Source organism: Odontomachus brunneus, unplaced genomic scaffold, assembly GCF_010583005.1.
Source record: "Odontomachus brunneus isolate Ranch 3 - 2012 unplaced genomic scaffold, Obru_v1 Obru_scaffold_042, whole genome shotgun sequence".
Taxonomy (NCBI): domain Eukaryota; kingdom Metazoa; phylum Arthropoda; class Insecta; order Hymenoptera; family Formicidae; genus Odontomachus; species Odontomachus brunneus.
In genome coordinates, this window is record NW_022639492.1 from 642,760 (window position 1) to 664,345 (window position 21,586).

The 21,586-nt window shown below is 40.2% G+C and overlaps 1 protein-coding gene across 5 annotated transcripts in view; it reads right to left on the minus strand.

Moving 5' to 3' along the window:
• Positions 1-21,586, minus strand: part of LOC116844494 — a 163,320-nt gene that overhangs the window by 19,043 nt on the left and 122,691 nt on the right. For 2 of the 5 annotated variants that reach the window (XM_032816057.1, XM_032816061.1), the window contains 4 exons: positions 19,988-20,936; positions 11,869-12,819; positions 9,452-10,083; positions 6,471-6,660 (listed from right to left, as the gene is read on the minus strand). In XM_032816057.1, coding sequence (XP_032671948.1) covers positions 6,471-6,660; positions 9,452-10,083; positions 11,869-12,811 — 1,765 coding nt within the window. In that variant the 5' untranslated portion in view covers positions 12,812-12,819; positions 19,988-20,936. Of the gene's footprint in view, positions 1-6,470; positions 6,661-9,451; positions 10,084-11,868; positions 12,820-19,987; positions 20,937-20,998; positions 21,532-21,586 lie in introns of those variants that run through there. The other 3 variants (XM_032816059.1, XM_032816058.1, XM_032816060.1) reach the window with 2 other exon arrangements.

The following is a 21,586-nucleotide window of genomic DNA, read 5'->3' on the forward strand; positions in this document are numbered from 1 at the left end:
AAAATTTTTCATGCAAAATTTTGTATGAAATTTGTCTATACATAATTATGTATAATTATATATAATCATATAAAATTATATATAATTATACACAATTATGTATAACAATATGTATAATTACATATAAATTTATGCGTAATTATGTAAAATTATATATGAATTTATATATATAATTATATATAATTATATATAATTATATATATAAGTAGAATATATGAACATGAATGGACAAATTTGATACATAATAATATATAATTATATATAATTATATATAATTTTATATAATTTTATATAATTATATATGAAAAATTTTTCATTGGGCATATATAAAATATATATATTATATTGCGTACATATATATATGTATATATATGTAAATGTAATATTATTACATTTATATTAAATAAATATATTATGTATTATTATATATATTACATATAATATATATTAAATATATATTATATATAAAAAATATATATATAAAATAATAAGAATGTCCAGGATTAAGTATGTGTCCAGGTATTGGTGTTGTTATCTTAAAATAATAAATTCGTTATATATAACTTCATACATAAATCCAATTTTCTACATTTGTGACGATAGAATTAACGACTCTTATGCAGCTTATATGTCACGACACTGTCTGTGTTCGCAAAGTGCATTGATAATGATAATAATCGTTACTATTGACTGATCTTCTCAACAAGATTTTACTATGTAATCACAGTGTGCTATATTTATAACTGAACTTAGATGTAAATATAGTATTTCAATGAAGGATACATTGACTGCACTTTAGAAAATACCAAAGCAAGATGGCTCCATTGCAGCATATATTGCAGCATATATGTTCATATATTTCGTTTATTACAGAACAAAATATACAACCTACAAGATTGTCTCTAGTATTAAAAAATAGAGACAGGCTGCCTCTGTTATGTCTGTGAGTCAGTCGCAATGATTAGTCGCCTGAAAAGTAGCCATTACGGAAATTCTGGAAAGTGTAGCATCTTGGCCCAATCTCTTTTGCTGAGAGAAGAAAGTCAAATCCAACGACACTCGATCAGACGTATCGGAAAAGAGAAAGAAAGAAAGAGAGAGGGTGCGGGTGCGCCACGGCTCACAGCGTCGTGATTTATTCCTCCGAAAATATTCCGCCAGTAAAATTCACGCGCTCGCTCGCATTCGAGCGCGCGAATTGAGAAGCCGCCGATTGTATTTCCGTTTTCTGCCGCGACTCGCGCGCCACGAAACGCTTACGACGCTGCTTTTGTAACGTTCGACGCAGCTGTGTTATTCCGTTTGATGGCATCCGGGTTCGACTTCCATTGTCGAAGCCCCCTATTGAGTCCAGCGCGCCGTATTGGAAGTTCTCTCAATGAATTCTCCAGCGTTCAATATACCGCACGGCTTCGAAGACAATGTACTAATACTACCCCCGAGGCTCACGGCGAATAAAATTTGCGATCGCATGTGCATGCACATGCACGTCGTCGATTCGCGGGAGAAAAGATCGAAAATCTGGAGTGAGAATGTAATCAAGGATATTGAGTCGTTTTACTCGCGCGCTAGCCAATTTTTCTCTATGTCTTCGCGCCAGTAAATCAGTTTGTTTACAGCTGCGAGTTTTGCTGAATTTATGTTGGCCCTGCCAAGATCTTGCCTTGCTCTCGTTTTCTTACATCTTGTTTTCTTTCGTGTCATTTACGCAAATTTCTGTTCAGTGCAAAGAGAGACTTTTCCCCGTTGAATAAATAAATGAATAAACAAACTATACGCCGCGGGAGCGGGAGTCATTGTGCGAGCTACGTGAGCGCAAAGGTCAAAGGCCGCACATTATTTTCCTCGGGAATTTATGATCGCTCTCTCAGAGCGAGGGGCGCGCCCGGGAACGAAAACCGTAAGGGCTCGCGGGGGTAGACGTATTTCACGGCGAAAAGAAGAAAGAGAGAGCGCGAGTTTCGATAGAAATTTCCAAGGGATATCTCAAGCGTGACGCGTCTTCCGATACTAATCTGCCGTTCAAAGGTTAGATATAAGATTCACGGGGTAGAAATTCTCAAGAGGGAGGAAGCATGGTGTGCCGAAGGGATCTTTTGAGAAAAGTTGCTCTGTCTCTGTTTCTCTTTTTGTCGATTCAGCCCTCCGAAGGGGCGAATTCATGCTTTTCACGTTTCTGAGGACAATAATCTCGGAAATCGGTAACGTCACGTCGCAGATAGAAAGCGTACGCAACCGCATATTTCACCCCGTGTGTGCTCACACGCTTGAAGAACTCGTGAGACACCCGCGGGTTTTTTTTCTTCTCCGAGGTAACAATGTCCGTTCGACCTTTTTCATCCAGGCTGCGACACGCCCGCCGCTCACGTCGCAGTGTTTATCAACGAGAAGGAAAGGCATTGCGATGCACGAACCGATGCAGAACGAATTAGGAATTCGTCGGGGAGAATTCACCGCTGAGATTTCGACCGTCGTGGGAAGAAATGGCGGGGGTGGATTTCGGCACGCTACTTCGCTCGTCCGCTAACAATGAGAATGAGTATAACGAGATATTCGAAACGTCCCGCGACTTCTACAAGAGCGGAGATTGCGTAAAACGGTCCCGCTATTTCTTTCGAGTCTACGTTGCGCGCGTAAACGTGCGATCCATGCGGGCGCCATCCCCTTCATGAAATCGGAGCCGTTTATTTCGGGGCTGCAAGAGCAGCTAAGAATACTTCGTATGGCGCACGAATAGTCGATACGTCGAGAGCAATTTTTCGCTCTCACGTAAAGGAATATAATATTTAAATAAATACGCTAAATATGACAAATATATATGATACATGATAAATAAATAAATAAATATGTGTGTGTGACACTCGTTATTTAAACTTGTCTCAAGTGAGATACATAGATTTGTGAATTTAGAGTTAGAGATAAGAGTTTTTATGAATCATAATTTTATTATTATTATTACAATTTTTTTATTGCCATTATTACAGATATAAGTGATACATACATCATAATTTAATTAAAAATTTTAGATCTGAATAAAAGTCTGAATATCCCACATGAGACAAGTTTTTAGTAACGACTAATATAAATCTCAGTGTTTGCATGCCGTAATCAAATTCTACGGATCTCTCAATCAAAATATTCGTTCTGCAGACCATAGAAGAGAAACAGCAGCATTCTTTTGATTGATGAGGCAACTGTATATGAGAATATGCTAATTGATATTATATATCATAATAAGAACTATGACTGTGAGAACTGTATGGATGAGCAACCGTATGTATAGCAACAGCAATTTTTGATGCAATATCTATTTAACTTGGATTCACATAAATTTCTTTCTAACCGTAGAAAATATGGTCGTAGAATAACCATAACGGTTTTCTCGGTGTATGATTTACGAACGAGTGCAAGCGCTCGCTTAAAGAAGATAAACGGACGATATATAAAGCTCGACGTTGCAAAGCGCAGTTTTGCATCATCGGGATACATCCCTATGAAAGAGGAAAACATATTTTACTATACTGCACCGTGCGCGAGAAAATGTGCAATTTCGCCTCTTCTCTCCCTCATTAATGCGGCGGCAAGTTCGTAAACCGCAACATCGCGGGCGGAGTAATTCTCAATTTTGCGTATTACCACGCCGAGATGAAGACTCGACGGAGACGCGAGACGTACGCGCGTCGAAAGAGCGTGGCGACGCAACCTTTGACCTTGCCTCAAGACGACGTCGACGCGTGTTGGCCTATTAATAACGATGCACACGAGTGCACAAAGGGAGCGCGAGGGAGAAAAAAAAGGGGTTGGCTCGATACGAGCGAGCGACCCAGAGGTTGTCAGCGTACCACAGGGATGCGGATAATGCGGCCTCGGGAAGTGCGCGTGGCTCGCCGGATGCGGCAAGTGCGAGTGCGAATGCGAGTGCGCCGCTATCGGGAACGGATAGCCCTGGCCGTCCATCTCCATTTCCGTTCCGAGGCGGCAGCGCACTATTTGGAGCACCGGATTGCCATCCATCTTCCCGCCTCGTCGCCTTGGCCCGATCCGCTGCGATGATCCTCAGCAAGTCCACGAGCTCATCCCTGCGTCCTTGCCGCTCGCTGTCACGTGGCGGCGATCCTCCTGCGCGCTGCGACCGGAGCACTCTTGGCGGCGGTCGACCAAATCGACCGGAACTCTCCCGTGTCCTCCGATCGATCCTCGATCGAACGAGATTCGCGCCTTGTCGCAACTTGCTGACTTGAATTGTAGACTGGAACGTGAAATGCCCGAAAGTTCCGAGTTCCTGGAGTCAGTACTCGTGCATCGTTCAGTCGCAATTATCGGATTTTTATTTTCACGTTTTATCGCCGCGACGTTGGTCCTTAAAATCGCGCGCGAGATCGCGAATCAAGTGTCCCCTGTCAATACCGGCAGTATATTAATATTGTAGACTTTCCAAACTGTGTCTCATTCAGCTGTGACACGGCGCAATCGTCACGTGTGCAGCACTCGCGGGAATTTATTAGTCACTCACGACTGCTGTCACTTCTACTTGGAGGTTTCTCATATCGAAGTAGCCAAAAGGTTTGCTTAGAATCCGTGTAGCACAAAATATACGGCGAGAAGGTGAAAATAAATACCGAGCCTTTATAAATAACTCACGGTTATTGGATAGGTTGTCTCTTGAATCCAGACACCATTGGAGCTCGCGATGCACCTCGCGGGAAAGAAGAAACTGTCAAGATTATTTTCGAGAAACGTAGATGGCTATGACAATCGGATGACCGCATGTATGTGACACTCTTCATTCTTCTCCACGAAGACACGTGCAAGGAGAAAGTGTTCGCACTAAAGAGGAATCGATGCTGCAGCAGATGATACTTACTTCGCAACGGCGATCAACAAACCACGTCATTAAATCGCCCGCAATATTCGACACATACATGCGCGCACACGCTAATACATACACACACACACGTGAACATACGCGCGCACACAGGTCACGTGTCACCACGAACTCATCTCTCTCTCCAAGGTCACCTGTTCGTCTCGCATTTCCGACCGGGTCGAGCCCACTTTCACCGTCAATTACCATCATCGGGAGTCATTATTGGCGCGGGGGTTCTCTTGGTATCCGTCATCGAGTATTCCGCGCGACGATCAGTCGTCCACGACAGAAAGCGATTCGATATCACCAGTGTATCGATCTTCCCACCGTCCAGTCTTCTCAAGACGCGAAAATCCACCCCCCGTATCGATGATCGCGCGCTCCAGACAGAGGATCCACGAAACGTCGTTGGCGGCCACGTCGTCGTGGCGTGTCCTACAGGTGGCGGCTTCCGTTGTTGCTGGCTCGAGTCGGGATCCAGGTGATCCGGCTTTCTTCTCCACGTCAGCAAAGAAGAAGCGGATACTGAGCACGCGTGAGGCACGCAAAGAGAAAGAGAGAAAGAGAGAGAGGGGGAGAGAGTGAGGAGGGAGAGGGAGAGAGAGAGTAAAAGAGAGAGAGAGAGAGAGAGAGAGAGAGAGAGAGGCCACGTTGATAGTGCGACGACTGTGTCGTATCGTCAGCCCGTTTTTAACTCGCCCGCATCCCACGACGGGGTCGTCCTACTCTCAGTTGGTGCGAGCATCGACTGGTCGATATACCCCCGGATGATTCGAGCGACCCGGCGCGGTCGGGGGTTGAAATTCCGCGGGAATGCTTCCCCGGGCAAGAGAGAGAGAGCGAGGTAGGAACCTATCGCGTGGTCGTCGATAACGCGTGTCCGCGACTGATAAGACGGCCCACAAGGACGCATCCGTACATCGAACGTCGGCCTGCTCCTCATCCGGCTGATAGTGCAGTTGTCGTCGGAATAATCGTAAAACAAGCCGACATACAAGGATGGAGCTACCTTAACCGTCGACGGCGCGTCGCGCCGCGTCATTCCTTCTACCCGATCGTTCCGGCCCGGAATTTTCCGGAAACGCCGCCGTCCGACATTTCAACGACTGTCTGACATTTCAATCTCGAATGGAAATTAAGTCACCGGATATGGAGCGCGTGTTAACGTCATATCGCGAATCGGCGATATTCGTATCGACGCGTGCGCGAACGCACGCGGCCAACATCACGCCGACGGAAAATACACCTCGACTTTGTCTCTGAGTCTGATCGGGAAATTTTCCTCTCCTCATATCACGCCTCGGATATAGAAATATCCGAGGGAGAATCGTATCCGATCCCCGTCACTTGGTTATTCATCATTGTTAAATCATTAAAAGTTAAATATGAATCTGTCGATCACTTCGTTCACTTCGTTATCATGATGTTATATTCAGGTTTGGTCTTCTATATTTTATCGGAGGAGTCACGGCGGTAATAAAGATTACCAATCGACAAAATCATCCATTAAAATCAATAGTCGGTCTCGCGGATGAACTGCTGCCGGCGTAAATATTCCGTCGCGGGAAAAAATTCAATAACCGCGTGGAAGTTAGTCACTTACATTGATTGGCAGCGGTTGTCTCGTAGCGTCTTGTTGGTCTCGGCGGTGGACGTGGCGGAAGAGCGGGGGGTTGATGCGTTCTCGATGTCACCTCGACGCCTCCGTCACTCTCACCCTCGGCACCTCTATTGTTTCCTCCGGGTTGCTGCACCACGTGACATTGACACTTGTTCTTCGTAGGGGCCGAAACCTGAACGTCAAAGTGTGCGTGTCAACTCGTTATCAATTCTCGCGAGCAAGTTGATAGCGTGACGACAACCGGCCGATAAAGTACGATAACGAAGTGCTTGGAGAAAACTACCCTTAACTTACGTTGTATGAGTTAAATTACGTAACTCACTTATCATTGTGAGCGATTTGTAATACCTAATGAGCTGGGACAATATTTGTCGTCATTAAATTTGTCTCTCGCAATAATTACACTGATCTACGAAAAAAAAATTTTTCGTCACATGGATCAAATTATATGATCTATATAATGTGTCTCTTACGTTTTATTAACAAGTACAAACAGATTTTCTATCATCCAGAGTTTTTCAGTGGTGTGATTTTTAAGTTGCAATATAATCAATGTTTTTTATGTATATGGACAGTTTAAAAAATGTAAAAACTAGTAATTTTCTGTATATATTATACCTGACTTTATGATATGTTTCTCTTAGAAAGAGATTCTCTTAAGAATAATAAGTGTAAATATTAGTTTTTACCATGTCTTGTATCTAATTGAAGAAAAATCGTTGATCTTAATGAAATTTTATAGACAACTATATTGTTTAAATAGAGGAATTTTTCATAGAAAATATTTAAGAGCCATGCAACAATTACGTCGCATGAAATTTGACTATTTTCTATCCCTCACTTGGCTTCGCCACATCACAAAATTTGAGCCCCTTCCAATATTACGTATATGAAATTAATCCCCCTAACATAAAATTAAAAAATAGCTTATAATCATATTGTGAATAATAATTATTAGACTGCGCGCTACTATCTCTTTTTAAAATACGAATAATTTTTTAAGCATAATATCAAATTGATTTTATTTTATAGTTTTAGTTAGTGAAAGTTATGTTTCAAAAAAAATATTTAAAAATTAAGATTTTGTTTATTAACACGAATTATTTTTATAAAATGTAATATTTCTAAATATAAAAATTTAAATACACACAGAACACGCGTGATGTTCCATGGCCCTCACTTTCCCCCTCTCTGCCACCACCCTGCCACCACAACCCTCACGCAAGCTAATAGACCCATTCTACTCTTGTGACGTAACATAATTATTGAATGACCTTTTAACATTGAAAGCACTTCAATATAAAAGATTCAGAATTAAATTAAATCGTGAATTAGCGAAATATATATTTCATATACAATATATTAAATTTAAGATGACCAGCAAAATCGTGGATGATGAAGAAATCCTAAATTCACCCTGGAATTATGCGTATGGAAATATATAAAAAACATATAAAAAATTCCGTGTAAAAAATCATCTGTTGGTCAGGTAAACCTCCATATTGGAGATTTGCAGGGGCCGGAATGATTTCCCGAAATGTATAATTATCGGATCTTAAGGTGTAACGCGGCTCGTTAACGAGTATTAAGTACTACAATGCCGAAATAATCAAAGACACGATCGTCGATTTGTTTTCACGAACGCTTAATATAAGCTACCGTCCCTCTCTCGACAATGAGTCTCTTCTCCTCTTGCTCGTAGACTCGTTGTCAGACTACGAGAGCAACGATTCGGGACTCGAGCGAGTTCTCTTATAATCTCCGAGTCGCACCGCGACGTTTTCGATATTAAGACTCGCGCGGGCGAAGAATGAGTCCAGTGAAATATTTTTCGTCGCACACGTCGCGAAATTCGAACGCATTCCTGCAACGGGCAGCGGATCATTAATCACCTGTGCGCGCTGCATTTGGCCTTCGGCTGAAAATATTTCCTGATATAAGCTCTAAGGGCAGAACCGTTGCTTAGTACACGATTTATAGCTTCTCGCGTGGCTAGGACACGGCGAACGTAACTCAAGCGTGCGCGGATAGAGATATGGCGATTCACGAACATGTATTTTCTGAGATGTGGCGGCAAAAAACCCGCTAGGAATATACGAGCCGCTTGGGCGGAACAGTGGTATAAGTCATTCTCCTCATTTAGAGAAGCGGAAGGGAAATTTATGGAGGCACGATCGCGCCAAATCTAATTATCTCGTGCGTTTCGTTTCCTCTTCCTTTCTAATTTTTTTCTTCGCACTTCTGTCCAATTCGCATCGTGTGGCGCGATTATTTCGCGACTCGGAATTCCACATGTCGTACCAAAATAATTCTGCGCGCAAAATTTGATGCAATCCAGGATCTATTCAAGATATACGTATAGTTATCTGATTATCCATTAAATACATAGCGCTATTCCTTATTAAAAGTCAAGTTCTGAAAAAGTCAAAAAGTTCTGAACCATTTTGCTCTGCGATACTTGACGTAGTAATTATTAAGTCATATGGAACCAATCAGTTTACTAAATTACTACGCGTGCTATGAGACGCGCGACTCAAATGTTCGCTTTTAATTCGTAACTTTCCGATTTGATTTTAATAATAAATAGTATTATATAATTAGTAGACGAATTAAGAAACATCTCTGTAACATATCTGTGCACTGAAAGAAAAAATGTCTAAAACATGAAAAACATTTATTCAGTGAGTACTAATAGCGTATTTACTTTGGTCTGATTTCTTTTATTTAAATAGAATAAACAATTTTAAATAATTTTCTGAAAACTTTTGCTTTCATGAAAGTTTTTAAGGCTGAGATTTTAAGAAAACCTTAATTTTCTTACTTGAACAATATATTAGCACACATAAGATTGTTCACTTATACTAATATTTTTGTATTATTGTAAATTAAAGCCATCAAATAGATGCCTTTAATTTCTTTCTCTCAGTGTATAAATGTTGTTTATAAAATTTAAGTTCACCCACCTGAATTGCGTCGACACCCATCAGAGACACGTTTTTGGTGTCGCTCTGCCCATGCGGGTGGCCATGATTGTGGACATGAGCATGATGGTGCCCATGATGATCCAAGCTGGAAGGCGCTCTGTCCCGCTGCCTGGTGTCGGGATGACTCGAGTGCAACGAGTGCACCGACTGCAGGTGGTGATGATGATCGTGAACATGGTCCAGCCTGCTGTGAGTCCTGGTGTTGGCGTTCGACGACGAAGACTCGTAGGATATGCCGGAGCTGACGTGATGATGATTGACGCTGGAGTGGCCGGTCGTCAAACTGCCCGACGAACTACCATGATGATGGCCACCCAGCGGCGTCGTCGACAGACTACTGTTGACGTTAACCACGTGGCGATGCACCGCAGGTGAGCCCCCGTGGTTCATCATACTCGAGTTGGAAGACGCACCGCTCAAAGCACTGGACGTGCCATGGTGTTCACTGGGGAAGGCGGGATTCGAGTGGTGAGTCAAGCTGGAACCAGTGCCGAGCCGATGATGACTGTGCGGAGAATTCACGTGGTTTATCGTAGCGGTGATGGGCATCGACGTCGGGTGATGGTGTCCGGTCGGGGTGGTAGAACTGGTCTGATTAATGGAACTGGAACCTAGAACAAGGATGTTTAATTTGATATTTGAAGCTTTCGTGCGGTGCGGAGAAATGCTCGTTCTGGAATTCAAGTCAAACAAAAACTCTGCTGATCTCTGTTGCATTATCACGACGGATATTATAGATGCATCATAGATATCGCTGATACACTGAAATTTTCTGTTTGGGGACCAGATGAACTCAGTTGTAAATACAAAAAAATTCCTATAGAAGCCTATAAACAGCACAATCTACCGAAAGATGTTTTAAAAGTTTTCTTTATCTCCTGAGTGTTCAAAAAATCGATTTTTCTTTTCCTGCATTTTTTGAAAACTTATGGAATATCCCACGGATATATTTTCTGAAAATAATTAAAATTAAGCAAAATATATACAAGTTCAAAATGATGCAACGCATGGAGTTGCTTGATCGATTCAAGTAGTGCGTGTCAACTAGGTACCTTATAAAAATGTTTTAAAATGTATCAAATCAATCTATGAGGACTTGTCTGCAGACAATTTATTAAACCGATATCTTAGAGCATACTCAAAATAACAATAAATCATTAAATTCATCGATGTGGACTTTGTTCCGAAGAATATCTACGCCGACAAAAAGTAGTTGGACTATCACTAATTTCCTGGCCATCAACATATTCAATGATGGCTTCATAAATGCACTCAAAATGATAGAGATAATGACACTCATTGGCATAACCATTAGCAGCACAGCTTATAATTTAGCTGTTAGGCGGAATGAGGCCTGGCTTGAGTGTTTAGTTCATCATTCTCAAGGTCCAAAACAGCGAGGAGTGGACGCACGAGAAACGAAAACAACTCAAAAAACGAGAAGAAGAAGAGAAAAGTTTTCTCTATGACTCTTGAATATTTGAATAGAAATTCAATAGCTTTTATATATTATCACGAAAAATGTTTGACAAAAAGTTAAACTCGTTTTTCTCGAAATCGTGTTTCCGAACATGGTGAAAACGATACGAAAAAAACTACTAGTCCAATTGTCTTACGATTTTATATATATATTTAGCAAATATGTATAGTCATCGTCCAAAGCGCAATCAATACGTTGAATTTTTCAATTTTTTGGAAGTCCAAGTAAGGGAAAAGAAATAAGTAAAAAATTAAATTTTTTCTTCAAACTGTCGTTATACTTAAAATATCTACGCGACACCAGTCATATTGCTTCAAATTATAAGTTATATAATAATTTCACTAATCAAGAAAATAGAATTATAAGTTCACTCATCAAGAAAATTGCGCAGTTTTTTTTTTTCAAATCAACTACAAGACTTCCAGAATGATCACCGATGGATTGTGCTTGCGTGCAGGTCTAACTGTCATATTAAACTATCTATTGAATATGATATAAAATATTTTTTTGCAAATTACCTTTAACATGCTTATAAAAAATATATCACTTATAAATTATATCTACATTTTTATTCATAAAAAATTTCCTGAAAATCCTTTTGAATACTGTTAAGACCAGAAAACCCCCTCAAAGACGCTCAAAAGATGTCCTACTTCTCTTAGTCATCTTTTGAACGTTTTTAAGACATATTTTAGTAAATAGTTTAAATTTAGTAAAGTAGTCTAAAAAATTTTTATTCGGGTCAATTTATCTCAATTTATCGAATTTTAACAGTTGCATGTTCAGACAAATGTTTTCGGTCACGGTCACAGAGATATTACTTCTCATCAACGAGTTTTTCGTTTGGTCCTTTCGTTACACGGACTGAAACTTTTTTCGGCGTAGGAGAAAGAAAGGGAAAGAGAGAAATACAAACCAGACGCGCTCAAAGGCCCAGAATTCCCATGAACGTGACCGGTGAGACTAGCCGCCAGATTACCGTGATGATGTCCGGCGATGGCCTGCGCATGCGGGTGATGCGCCCCGGATCCGTGATGATGAGCGACGCCGGTCTTCGTGTTACCGTGATGATGATGCGTGTGTTGCCGTTGGTGCTGCTGATAGCTCATCAAGCCTTCACCAGCGTCCAGATTCGTGGCGCTTCTGAAGTTATCGGCGTGCTTGTGAATGTGGGCGTGCATATCGCCGTGAAAGTGACCGTGCACGCCGCGATCGACCGCCGCGGGCTCATGATGGTGCTGGTAAGGGTTTAGAACTTGCTGAACGCTCTTCAACTTATCCTTAGCGGTATTCTGTTTTTGCGACAAGCCGGCGTGCTCTTCAAGCTGCTTGTCTAGCTCCTTGCTGGTCGTCTCGAGCAGATTCGCTCCAGGTTCCAGCAAGGGGCTAGGACTCGAGGTCAAGCTGTGCTGATTGTCTTGCAGGTTCGAGCTCTCTTGGACGCGTCGCGCCGCTTCGAACGCCAGATTGCGAGAGAGATCTAAGTTGCGCGGGCTACAGGAGAGGTTATGACCGTGTCGTGACAACATCGAGCTCTGATTGTTGATGGATCTAGAATTGGACGAGATGTTCGTCTGATGCTCCAACAGATCGACGTTCCTGGTATTGTCCAGGTTGATCTGCGAGTTATCCTGGTGAGGGCTCTCCAATCTGCGTATTGGTTCAAAAGCGCTCTGCAAGGTCTCCAAACTGCGCTGAAGATCTTGACTGTTATTAGAGATTCTGGTGCTGCCCACGTTCCTCTCCGTCCTGTCCCTCGGGGTTCTAAGGGGGTCCATGTTGTTGATCGCGGAACACTGACACGGATGCTGCGTGCTTTCCGACACGTCCAAATCGCTGATCAATTCTGGTTGGGACATTTTAATGCCTGGAACGAGAGAACGTATGAAAAAAGGAGAATATATATACCTGAAGCTACAAAAAATAGATCCTCTTATTGAATACGCGCGAGAAGGCGCGATCGTGACTAATAATCGACTCGAAGAAGTACGGGGTTTCCAATTTTCTCGTCAAGAGTAATGACGGTGAGCAAAAGTCACGTCGACCGGTCGCCTCGCGTGGTAAATAGCGGGGAAGAAGCGAGACAAAAGGGTTCGCTAGGTGAATCTCTCGGCCGCTTTTACTTTTTACAAGCTTGCTCCCGCTGTTTCGTAATATGGAACGATTTATCAAGTTCAACGAAGTGGGGCAACAAAACGAGCTGTCTCTCGTTGGAGATACAAGAAGACCATACGGTGGTCACGCAGCCAGCTATCCTTCGACGCACCGATTCCGATCTAGGCGACCCATGTGTCAACGCCGTTGTCATTAACCCTCGTCTCGAGGTGTCGCGCACATGACGGTAATGAGCTACGTTTGCTCGGAAACGGATGAAAAATGTAAATTATTGTTATTAAATAATCGTAATTATTTAACAATGCGCTCACTTTCACCGACGGGGAGCTAACTCTGATCCGACACAACATGAGTCATCGAGAAAAAATATCTACAAAAATTTCTTCCGTCCCGAATATATTTTAATGTAAAATATACTTAAGAGCATATTGCCTATATCTAAAAAAATAATGTAAAAATTTAGAGAAAGAAATAAGAACTCGCAAACGAAGATATCAATCAAAAAATAGGAAAAAGGGGCAATTCGAGTTCAGGACAGCACAGGACTAATAGTGCTATGTACCATATAGGTAAAACCTTCCTTATGGATAAAAATTTTCGATTATTCATGTTCAATAAATATTACACGATTTAAAGGATAGCAACCTTTGACTTTGAGAGACTGACAGCTGTACCATTTGGTACAGTAACATTGTTTCTCTCTGTAGTCCCCGTGCGCTCTGGATCGCGCCAGAGATGTCGCTTCCGAACGGCATCTTTGAGCGTTATCTAGGAAGAGGAGAGTGTCGTAAGCGTAGAGCGTCAGGTAGCTCAGTGATTTAGAGCAGTCGTCCGGCAAGCGAAAGACCCGGGTTCGAGTCCCGGCCTAGCAGGACCGCGCTCTCTCGATATTTTTCTCTTTCTGGAACGAAAGATACGCAGATCTCGAACGCACGGCGTCCCGCCGCCACCTCCTTCTAACATGAACCCTCTTCAGTGATAATAAAAACTCAAGGTTTACAATACGAACGCATTACAATTAGTTAAAGACCTGAGTAAATTGACATGAATGTTAATTGCAATATTAAAGCTGACAAGACCGTTACCGAAATAATATTAAGTAGTTAATTAATATTGAGAAGTAACCGTCATAACTATAAAATTATTTTATGATTTTTTATAGTGTTTTTTTATAGTTATTCTCAATATTAATTAACTACTTAATATTATTTCGGTAACGGTCTTGTCAGCTTTAACATTGCGATTAACATTCATGTCAATTTATTCAGGTCTTTAACTAATTGTAATGCGTTCGTATCGTAAACCTTGAGTTTTTATTATCACTGAAGAGGGTTCATGTTTGAGCCGAAACGTATGATTGTTTTATATTGATTATTCATGTTCAATAAATATTACACGATTTCCTAACATAAGGAAAGTTTTACTCATATGGTACATAGCACTATTAGTCCTGTGCTTGAACTCGAATTGTCCCTTTTTCCTATTTTTAATGTAAAAATTGTATATTGGTCTGTATTGCATTTAAAACTAACAAATAATTTGACATTGACTCAGAACCTAGATTACAAAAGTCACTTCGCTTTGAAGTATGAATGAGCCTCAGCAAACATAATGACGTCAAATAACATATTATTAACAATGACATTATTGTTAATGACATTATTATTAATGACATTAGAAATATCATTAAAACATTATTAACACATTATTTGACACATTATTCTGCTGCTTGCGAATATTTTCACTTGTACTGTTACGGAAATATATGAAATATATGGATATATATTTAATAGAAATATATACTATGTTGTTTTTTTATCAAAGAAAAAAATGATTAAAAAATAATGACAATAATCTCAATTTTTATATAAATATGCTGTGTAAGTATTTAAGAGAGAGCGAATATTTTCAATTAATATTAATAAATTAATATTAATATTAATTCAATTAAAAAAAATATTAATGAATTAATATTAATATTAATTTAATTAAAAATATTAATGAATTAATATTAATATTAATTCAATTAAAAAATATTAATGAATTAATATTAATATTAATGAATATTTTTTCAGTTAAAATTTTCATTCCAATTTTGAAATAAAAGTTTAAAAGTCTCTCTCCCTCTCTCAAATATGATATAAAATAAAATAAATTATAAAAATCAATAGAAATGTCAACGCATTTATAATTTCCAGTGACTTTTTATAGAGTTTATACGGGCAATATATTTTTTAAAAATGTTACAATTCCATATTAAATATTCAGTTAATCGTCGAATACATAGAAAAGAAATTCTAACAACACAATTAAAAAGATCTTAAATGTTCTGACACAAAAATTAATCTCGTAATGCAAAACAACGTACAAGAAAAATCGACATTTAATAAATAAGCTTCAATGATGGAGCGAAGCGAAGTGCTAACGAATCTCTGAATTATGAAGAACCACAAGGGTGGCGTCGTATCCGCTCTGGACGCGGAAACGTGCGAAACTTTACGGCTTATTATCGCCACTCGTCGTTAAAACTTTTCCGATGGCTTTCGGCGAACTTAAATAAATATCTTCGAAAAGACTGGATGGCCCTTCACAACTGTTCAGAAGAGGGGGCGGACTTTTATGATCCAGCATTGTGCGCGGACTTCGGGAACCGCGCTGAGGCGGTTTATTACGCGTTTATCTCGTTAGGGATTGTTACGGGTTTCAATCGTGGAAGCGAGCCTAAGAACGTTGGATTAATAACTCAAGTAAATACGTGTAGAGCAATGCAACAAAGATGATTATAATTCTGAATAATTATTACGTCCGACGCATTTTAAAGAAAAAAGAAAAATACTTGAACAATCGGATCAAATCGGATTATTGAACGAGAGATATTAATATTTTCAATTTTTTCATATGTATGAACGAAACGGAAAATGAATTGCTAAATTATTCTACAACCATTAAAAAATTATTGCCCAGATTTATACTGAGTAAAAATTAATCGGGACGGGTCCCAAGTATGTGTAGTGATTTTAGCCAGGAATGATCAAAATAGACATGCCTTCATAGGCTCTAGATAGGCAAATTCTGAACAGAATTTCATGAATGAATCCTGGACATGAATGGTCCAAACGAGACTTGTACTAATAAGGTCCGATCAGGAGCAAGTTAACCAATTCTTAAAATGTTTTTAGTGAGAAAATGAATATTTATGACTGATAATTATTAAAGAAAGTTTAATGAGTGTTAGTACTTTTTAAATAGTTAAAATATGTATGAATTTTAATATTAAAAAATCTTTGCGATTTTAAATAAAAAATATAAATATATAATTAGTCAAAGAAAAAGAGGGAAGAAAGATGTCTGATATTGATAATAATAATAGTATTGTATTTGAAAGTATCATATATAATAAGAAAAATTATAAGAAAAGTTGAAAGAAGTTTTGCAATAAGCATGTTAAGGAGAAGGATTTAATTTATTATATCTTAAATAAATATATAACATGACTTCAATTCATCATTTCAGTCAGGATTTAGTTAGACATACCAAGATAGAGCCTAGTCCGATTTGCAAGTTTAAGCGCTAATTTGTAAGAGCGTTACATCCCTATGTAGATTCCAAGTATTTACAGGGTCTTGGTAGAAAAGAATGGTTTAAATCTGTTTGAGCCTCAATTTTAATTTCTACCCGGGATATCTCTTGAAACCTTTGCATTTTATCGCTCTCATAAGATATATAATAGTTGCCGCCATAAGATTACAATTAACTTCGAATATATCTCTCCCACGATTCTCAAATTAATTCAGATTTATGTGCGTTCGTCTGTTCACGCGGACTCCAGTGAGAATCCCGAAGAGCGTCCCGAAGAAGTCTATCTTACGCGACCGATTACGCACTAACGTCGCAACGGCGAGCACTACGTGCCCAGTCAGTCCGATATCGGGCATCTAGCTGCCGTAACCAGTCCGAAGTGGTCTTCGTAAGTACAACCGGTGACTCCCGGCCGCTCACATTCCTCGTATCTCGTTATAAGAGGCAAAGGCATTGAAGGCCACGGTCAAGTTCGATGCCGATGGCTGTGTGCTCGGCCGCTAGCTTTTTCTCAGCCGCTCAACGATCCGCGTGGTCGTCGCGAGAATGGGAATATATCCGCGCAGCACGTGAATTTCATTTCGCTCACCCTGGAAAACACGACACGCGAACCGTCGTCGGAAGCGCGAGCTCGCAAAAACACGTTCCACCGTGGCTCCCTCGCGTTAATTATAATTTCGATCCCGATCGCCCCGCGATCGCCATTCCATCAGGATGATCTTGTGTAAAAAGCGTATCCGCGAATCACAAGATCGCGAGTCGCTGACAAAGAACGTTCGCGAATGCGCGAAATAAATACTTATACTTGTAATAAAATTTAACAAGTTCCTTGACCAAGTCGAGGAATTACGCGACACTCTGCGTGACCCGTAGTTGTCACCTGAGACTCGTTTTATATGATATGCTCAGGTTTTTCTTCAGAATTACAGTCTTCACACAAGAATATTCGTAACATGTTAAGTTTATGGATTTCTTTGTACTTTGACTTAAGTTTAAGTCAGGTTACGTTCAGGTATAGCTATTGCAGTGTCAATACTTAACGTAACGTAACATGTTGCGGATGTTCTTATGCGGAGGCTCTTAGGTTCAAGTTTTTCAGTTAAGTTATGTATATGTATATGTAACGCTCATATCTATAATCATGCGCGCGATTCAACTGGAAATCTGTGTCTCTGAGGTCCGCATTAACAGTTGTAACTTGAAACCTGTTTCATGTGAGACACTCCGATTTTTATTCAGAGACAGATCTAAGTTATAAGTGATATTTATATCCAAGTCATAAGTGATATTTATATCTGTAATCGCAACTCAACTATATAACTTTGATCTAATTCTGAATTAAAACCTAAATATCTTACTTGTGAGACCCTGGCAAAAATTTGATGCAGTTTTCAGACAATTGCTGGACAATTATATTAAATTATGTCAAGTAAATGAGAAGAATAAAACTACTTGAGATCCCAATCGAGATGCAACACTTTTCCAGTCACTACACAAGAAAGATCCACAAAATGCAAATTTATTCAATGAATAAAAACAAAACAGATGGGCAAAAAACTATACAATTGATTAATATCCAAAAATTTACTGCTCATAATATGAACAGCTTTACCCCAACAGCATTTCAATTTCTATGTACTTTCTAATTGAAAAATTGTAACGCTAATAAAAGTCATAACGTATACGGAAAAAAAAATCTGCTATATATAAACAACTAAACATAATTTACTGTATTAGCCATTTCTTCTTTGATGCAGGAACCAATTTCCTTGCTATGATAACAATAAAATTTATTCTTGCAACAAAAAAGTAGCTAAAGCAGTAAATTATGTTTAGTTATCTATCAATAACAAATTTGCTACGTTAGCCTTTTCTTGCTGTAGGAGCAGACTTTCTTGTTATCATAGCAAAAAAATAACTTTCTGCAACAAAGAAAGAGTAGCTAACACAGCGAATTATATTTAACTGTAATATGTACTCCATATGTAGCAAATTAGTTTGCTGCTGCAGCAAATAATTTTTTTCCGTGTAGAAAATCTTTGGTGCGTAATATATATTTTCATATATTCCGTCTCTTTTCGATAGCTTTCATAACTATCAAATATAACACATATTCTTATTTCTTTTTTACTCTTCATTCATTCATATAGTTTTGTTATTTCATCAGATTCAGAATCTGAGCTGTTATGACGATTTTCATTTCCATCAGAATAGTTTGACGTGTTTCCATCGCAATGAAATTCTGTATTATAAACATACACCTCATCTATCTTTTGCTTATTTTTGTTTCTATTTATTGGTTGTCATCTCTGTCACTGAGTTTAATATTATCAAGTGCCTTATTTCCTCCAATTTCCTTTCTCTTACTCAATGTTTTTTACACGTTCATTCATTGCTCACGCAATTTTAAGCTCTTTTTTGACAATATAAATAACATGTTTTAAATTTATTCATGACAGAAACACATCATAATACATATATGTTATAAAACTGAATTAATATTACTGATACTATGCCTCGGAAAGAATCGGCCCACATATTGTACTGTAAACTGCGTCAGCCATTGAATAAAACTTTATCAATTTTTTGTCCAATTCGTACGTTATATTTTTACAATCAACAAGAACGCATTAATACTAAACAATAACTAGACGAATGTCTACGCAAACTGCATACATTTCAATCAAGAGAATTTCAACTAATAATTATTAATACAGACGTATTTCGAGTCGAAATTTTAGTCCTATTTTGGACTTCAACTTTCTAACATCTGTTTATTCTAAAAGATAAGTGTATGTGTAATACACATGGAAACTAAAACTCTACTTAGCGCCTCTAAATGGTAGTAAATAAAATGCCATTTGTAGATCCTAAAAGTAGATTTCTCGTTGAAAATTAATAGGATAAATAGAGTCAAAGGAGGTTGATGTTCTAGAGTATCAAAATAGGCGTTAAATAAAATATTGAGGTCGAAATATCGACTGAGAATTTCGGCTCAGGATATAACGATTGGTGCATCAGAATAAATTTCTTGCCAAAGAAACCGAAAGACCTCTGCGAATTTCGACTTCTCGGTCCTTCGGCGAAACCGACGTGCCTCATTATTATCGCATCGTTATTAGCGAATCGCGCTCAACGGGCTCGCCAAGTCGTTCTTCCCGGCGCGCTCACCGGCGCTCGCAACACCGTGAGAAGAAGTGGCCGACCTTTTCGCGATACCGACCCAGGCGCTTCGCACGCGCCTTGCGAAACTTAACAGCGAACAGCTTGCTGCTGCTGCTTACAGTCGAGTTCCGCCTCGACCCGATCGAGAATTAACACACAGCCGGCTGGCTGCTCACCTGCGACTCGGCTCTCCCGACGTCGACCGGATCCTCTCAATCACTGTCCCCCAACGGCGGCGCGTCTTCCGCATACCCGGCGATCTGCTCGCGATGTAGCAGCCCGATACTCGTCATGGGCCTCGTGCCTCGTTATCCCTCGGGAGCGCCCTCCAGTGGCTCCGAAACAGCGCATTTTCGACGGCCACCTGCGAACGCCTTTTCTCCTGCTCCAATGGTCGCTGAGATCAAAGACGCTTAAGGAGGTTGCGGTGCCCCTCGGAGCACCACGGCGTAGGGCCCAAAGTGACGAACGGGGGAGAGCGAGCCAGTGGAACGTGAGCGTGTGTGAACAATTTGGGAATTCCTTCGTTGACAACAATGAGACTTCGCGGAAGTAATCAATCGTGTGAGTGGGCCTTATACTCGAGATAGGTCTTGGCGATCACATCAGCAGAAGCAGAATCCCTGGAGATCCGTCTGTTCGGCAGTTACTCCAGACGCCGTTGACACTGTAAGTTACCGTCACGGTCTGCTGGTAATGAGTCCGCGAAGAAGCGCATTCAAAGACGGGGACCGTTATTTATTCGAAGTCGGTTTCTCTTCGCAACAGCAAAAAGTTGCCTGGTCGCGATTTGGCGTCGAGTCTCTCCCGAGATTGAATCGTGGCGAAACCAAAACATCGGGATCAACGTAAAAAGTGTACGATTCACCACAATTTCACAATGATTTAATACCTTTAGCACGATAACACGGCTTTTGTTCTTGTCACTGACTGATGAAATTTTCACGATTCAAGCACTACCACACCGCATGCAGGCCAACAACGCTCGAAACCGGACGTTCCCCCCCCAAAAAATGTAAGTTAAAATTTCACCGACCGTCACGCAACGAACACTAGGTCCACGACGTAAACCGCACATTTGTATCATCCATACCACGACGAGGCGTAAGACCCAGGACGAGCAAACTGTAAGTATACGACGTGAGTATAGCAGCGGGATACCGTGAGAGACTGTCGGGGCCTTCCACCTTCACTGCCAGCCGTTCTGCCTTGGAATGTGCCTTTGCCCCCTGTTCTCCCCTCTCAAGTCGATAGAGGGGCCCCAAGGGCCCCGACTGTGCGTTGCACGGCGTCCCTCTCTCTCTCCTCGCCAATCGTCCGCCGGCAACCGTCGATTCGGTTCTGGGCCTGACCGCGTGTCAGCCCACCCACTCTCGAATGCCTCGAGCAGAGCTCGATGGATAGGGTAGGACGTTCGAGTCGAAGCAGACTTTCGGGAGCGCATTAAGTTCCTTTTTTGCTCATTATTGGGCATGATAAGCGGCCGTTTTTTTGGCGAGTTCGACAATTGATCGAAGTTCGACTCTCGCGTTACGCTAGGTATTCCGAATGAGAGTTTTATTACCTTATCGGAACAAGGTGAATTATTGAGTGTTTTCTTGTGAACTGTGTTATATATATAAAAAATAATTGAATTACTTTTTATAAATAAATTATATAAAAAAAAATTTCTTAAAAAATATATATATATATATATTACTGTCTTCGTTTATTCTCGTGCATAATCAGAACGCGGGCACAACAACAAAAAATATATATGTGTATATATATATATA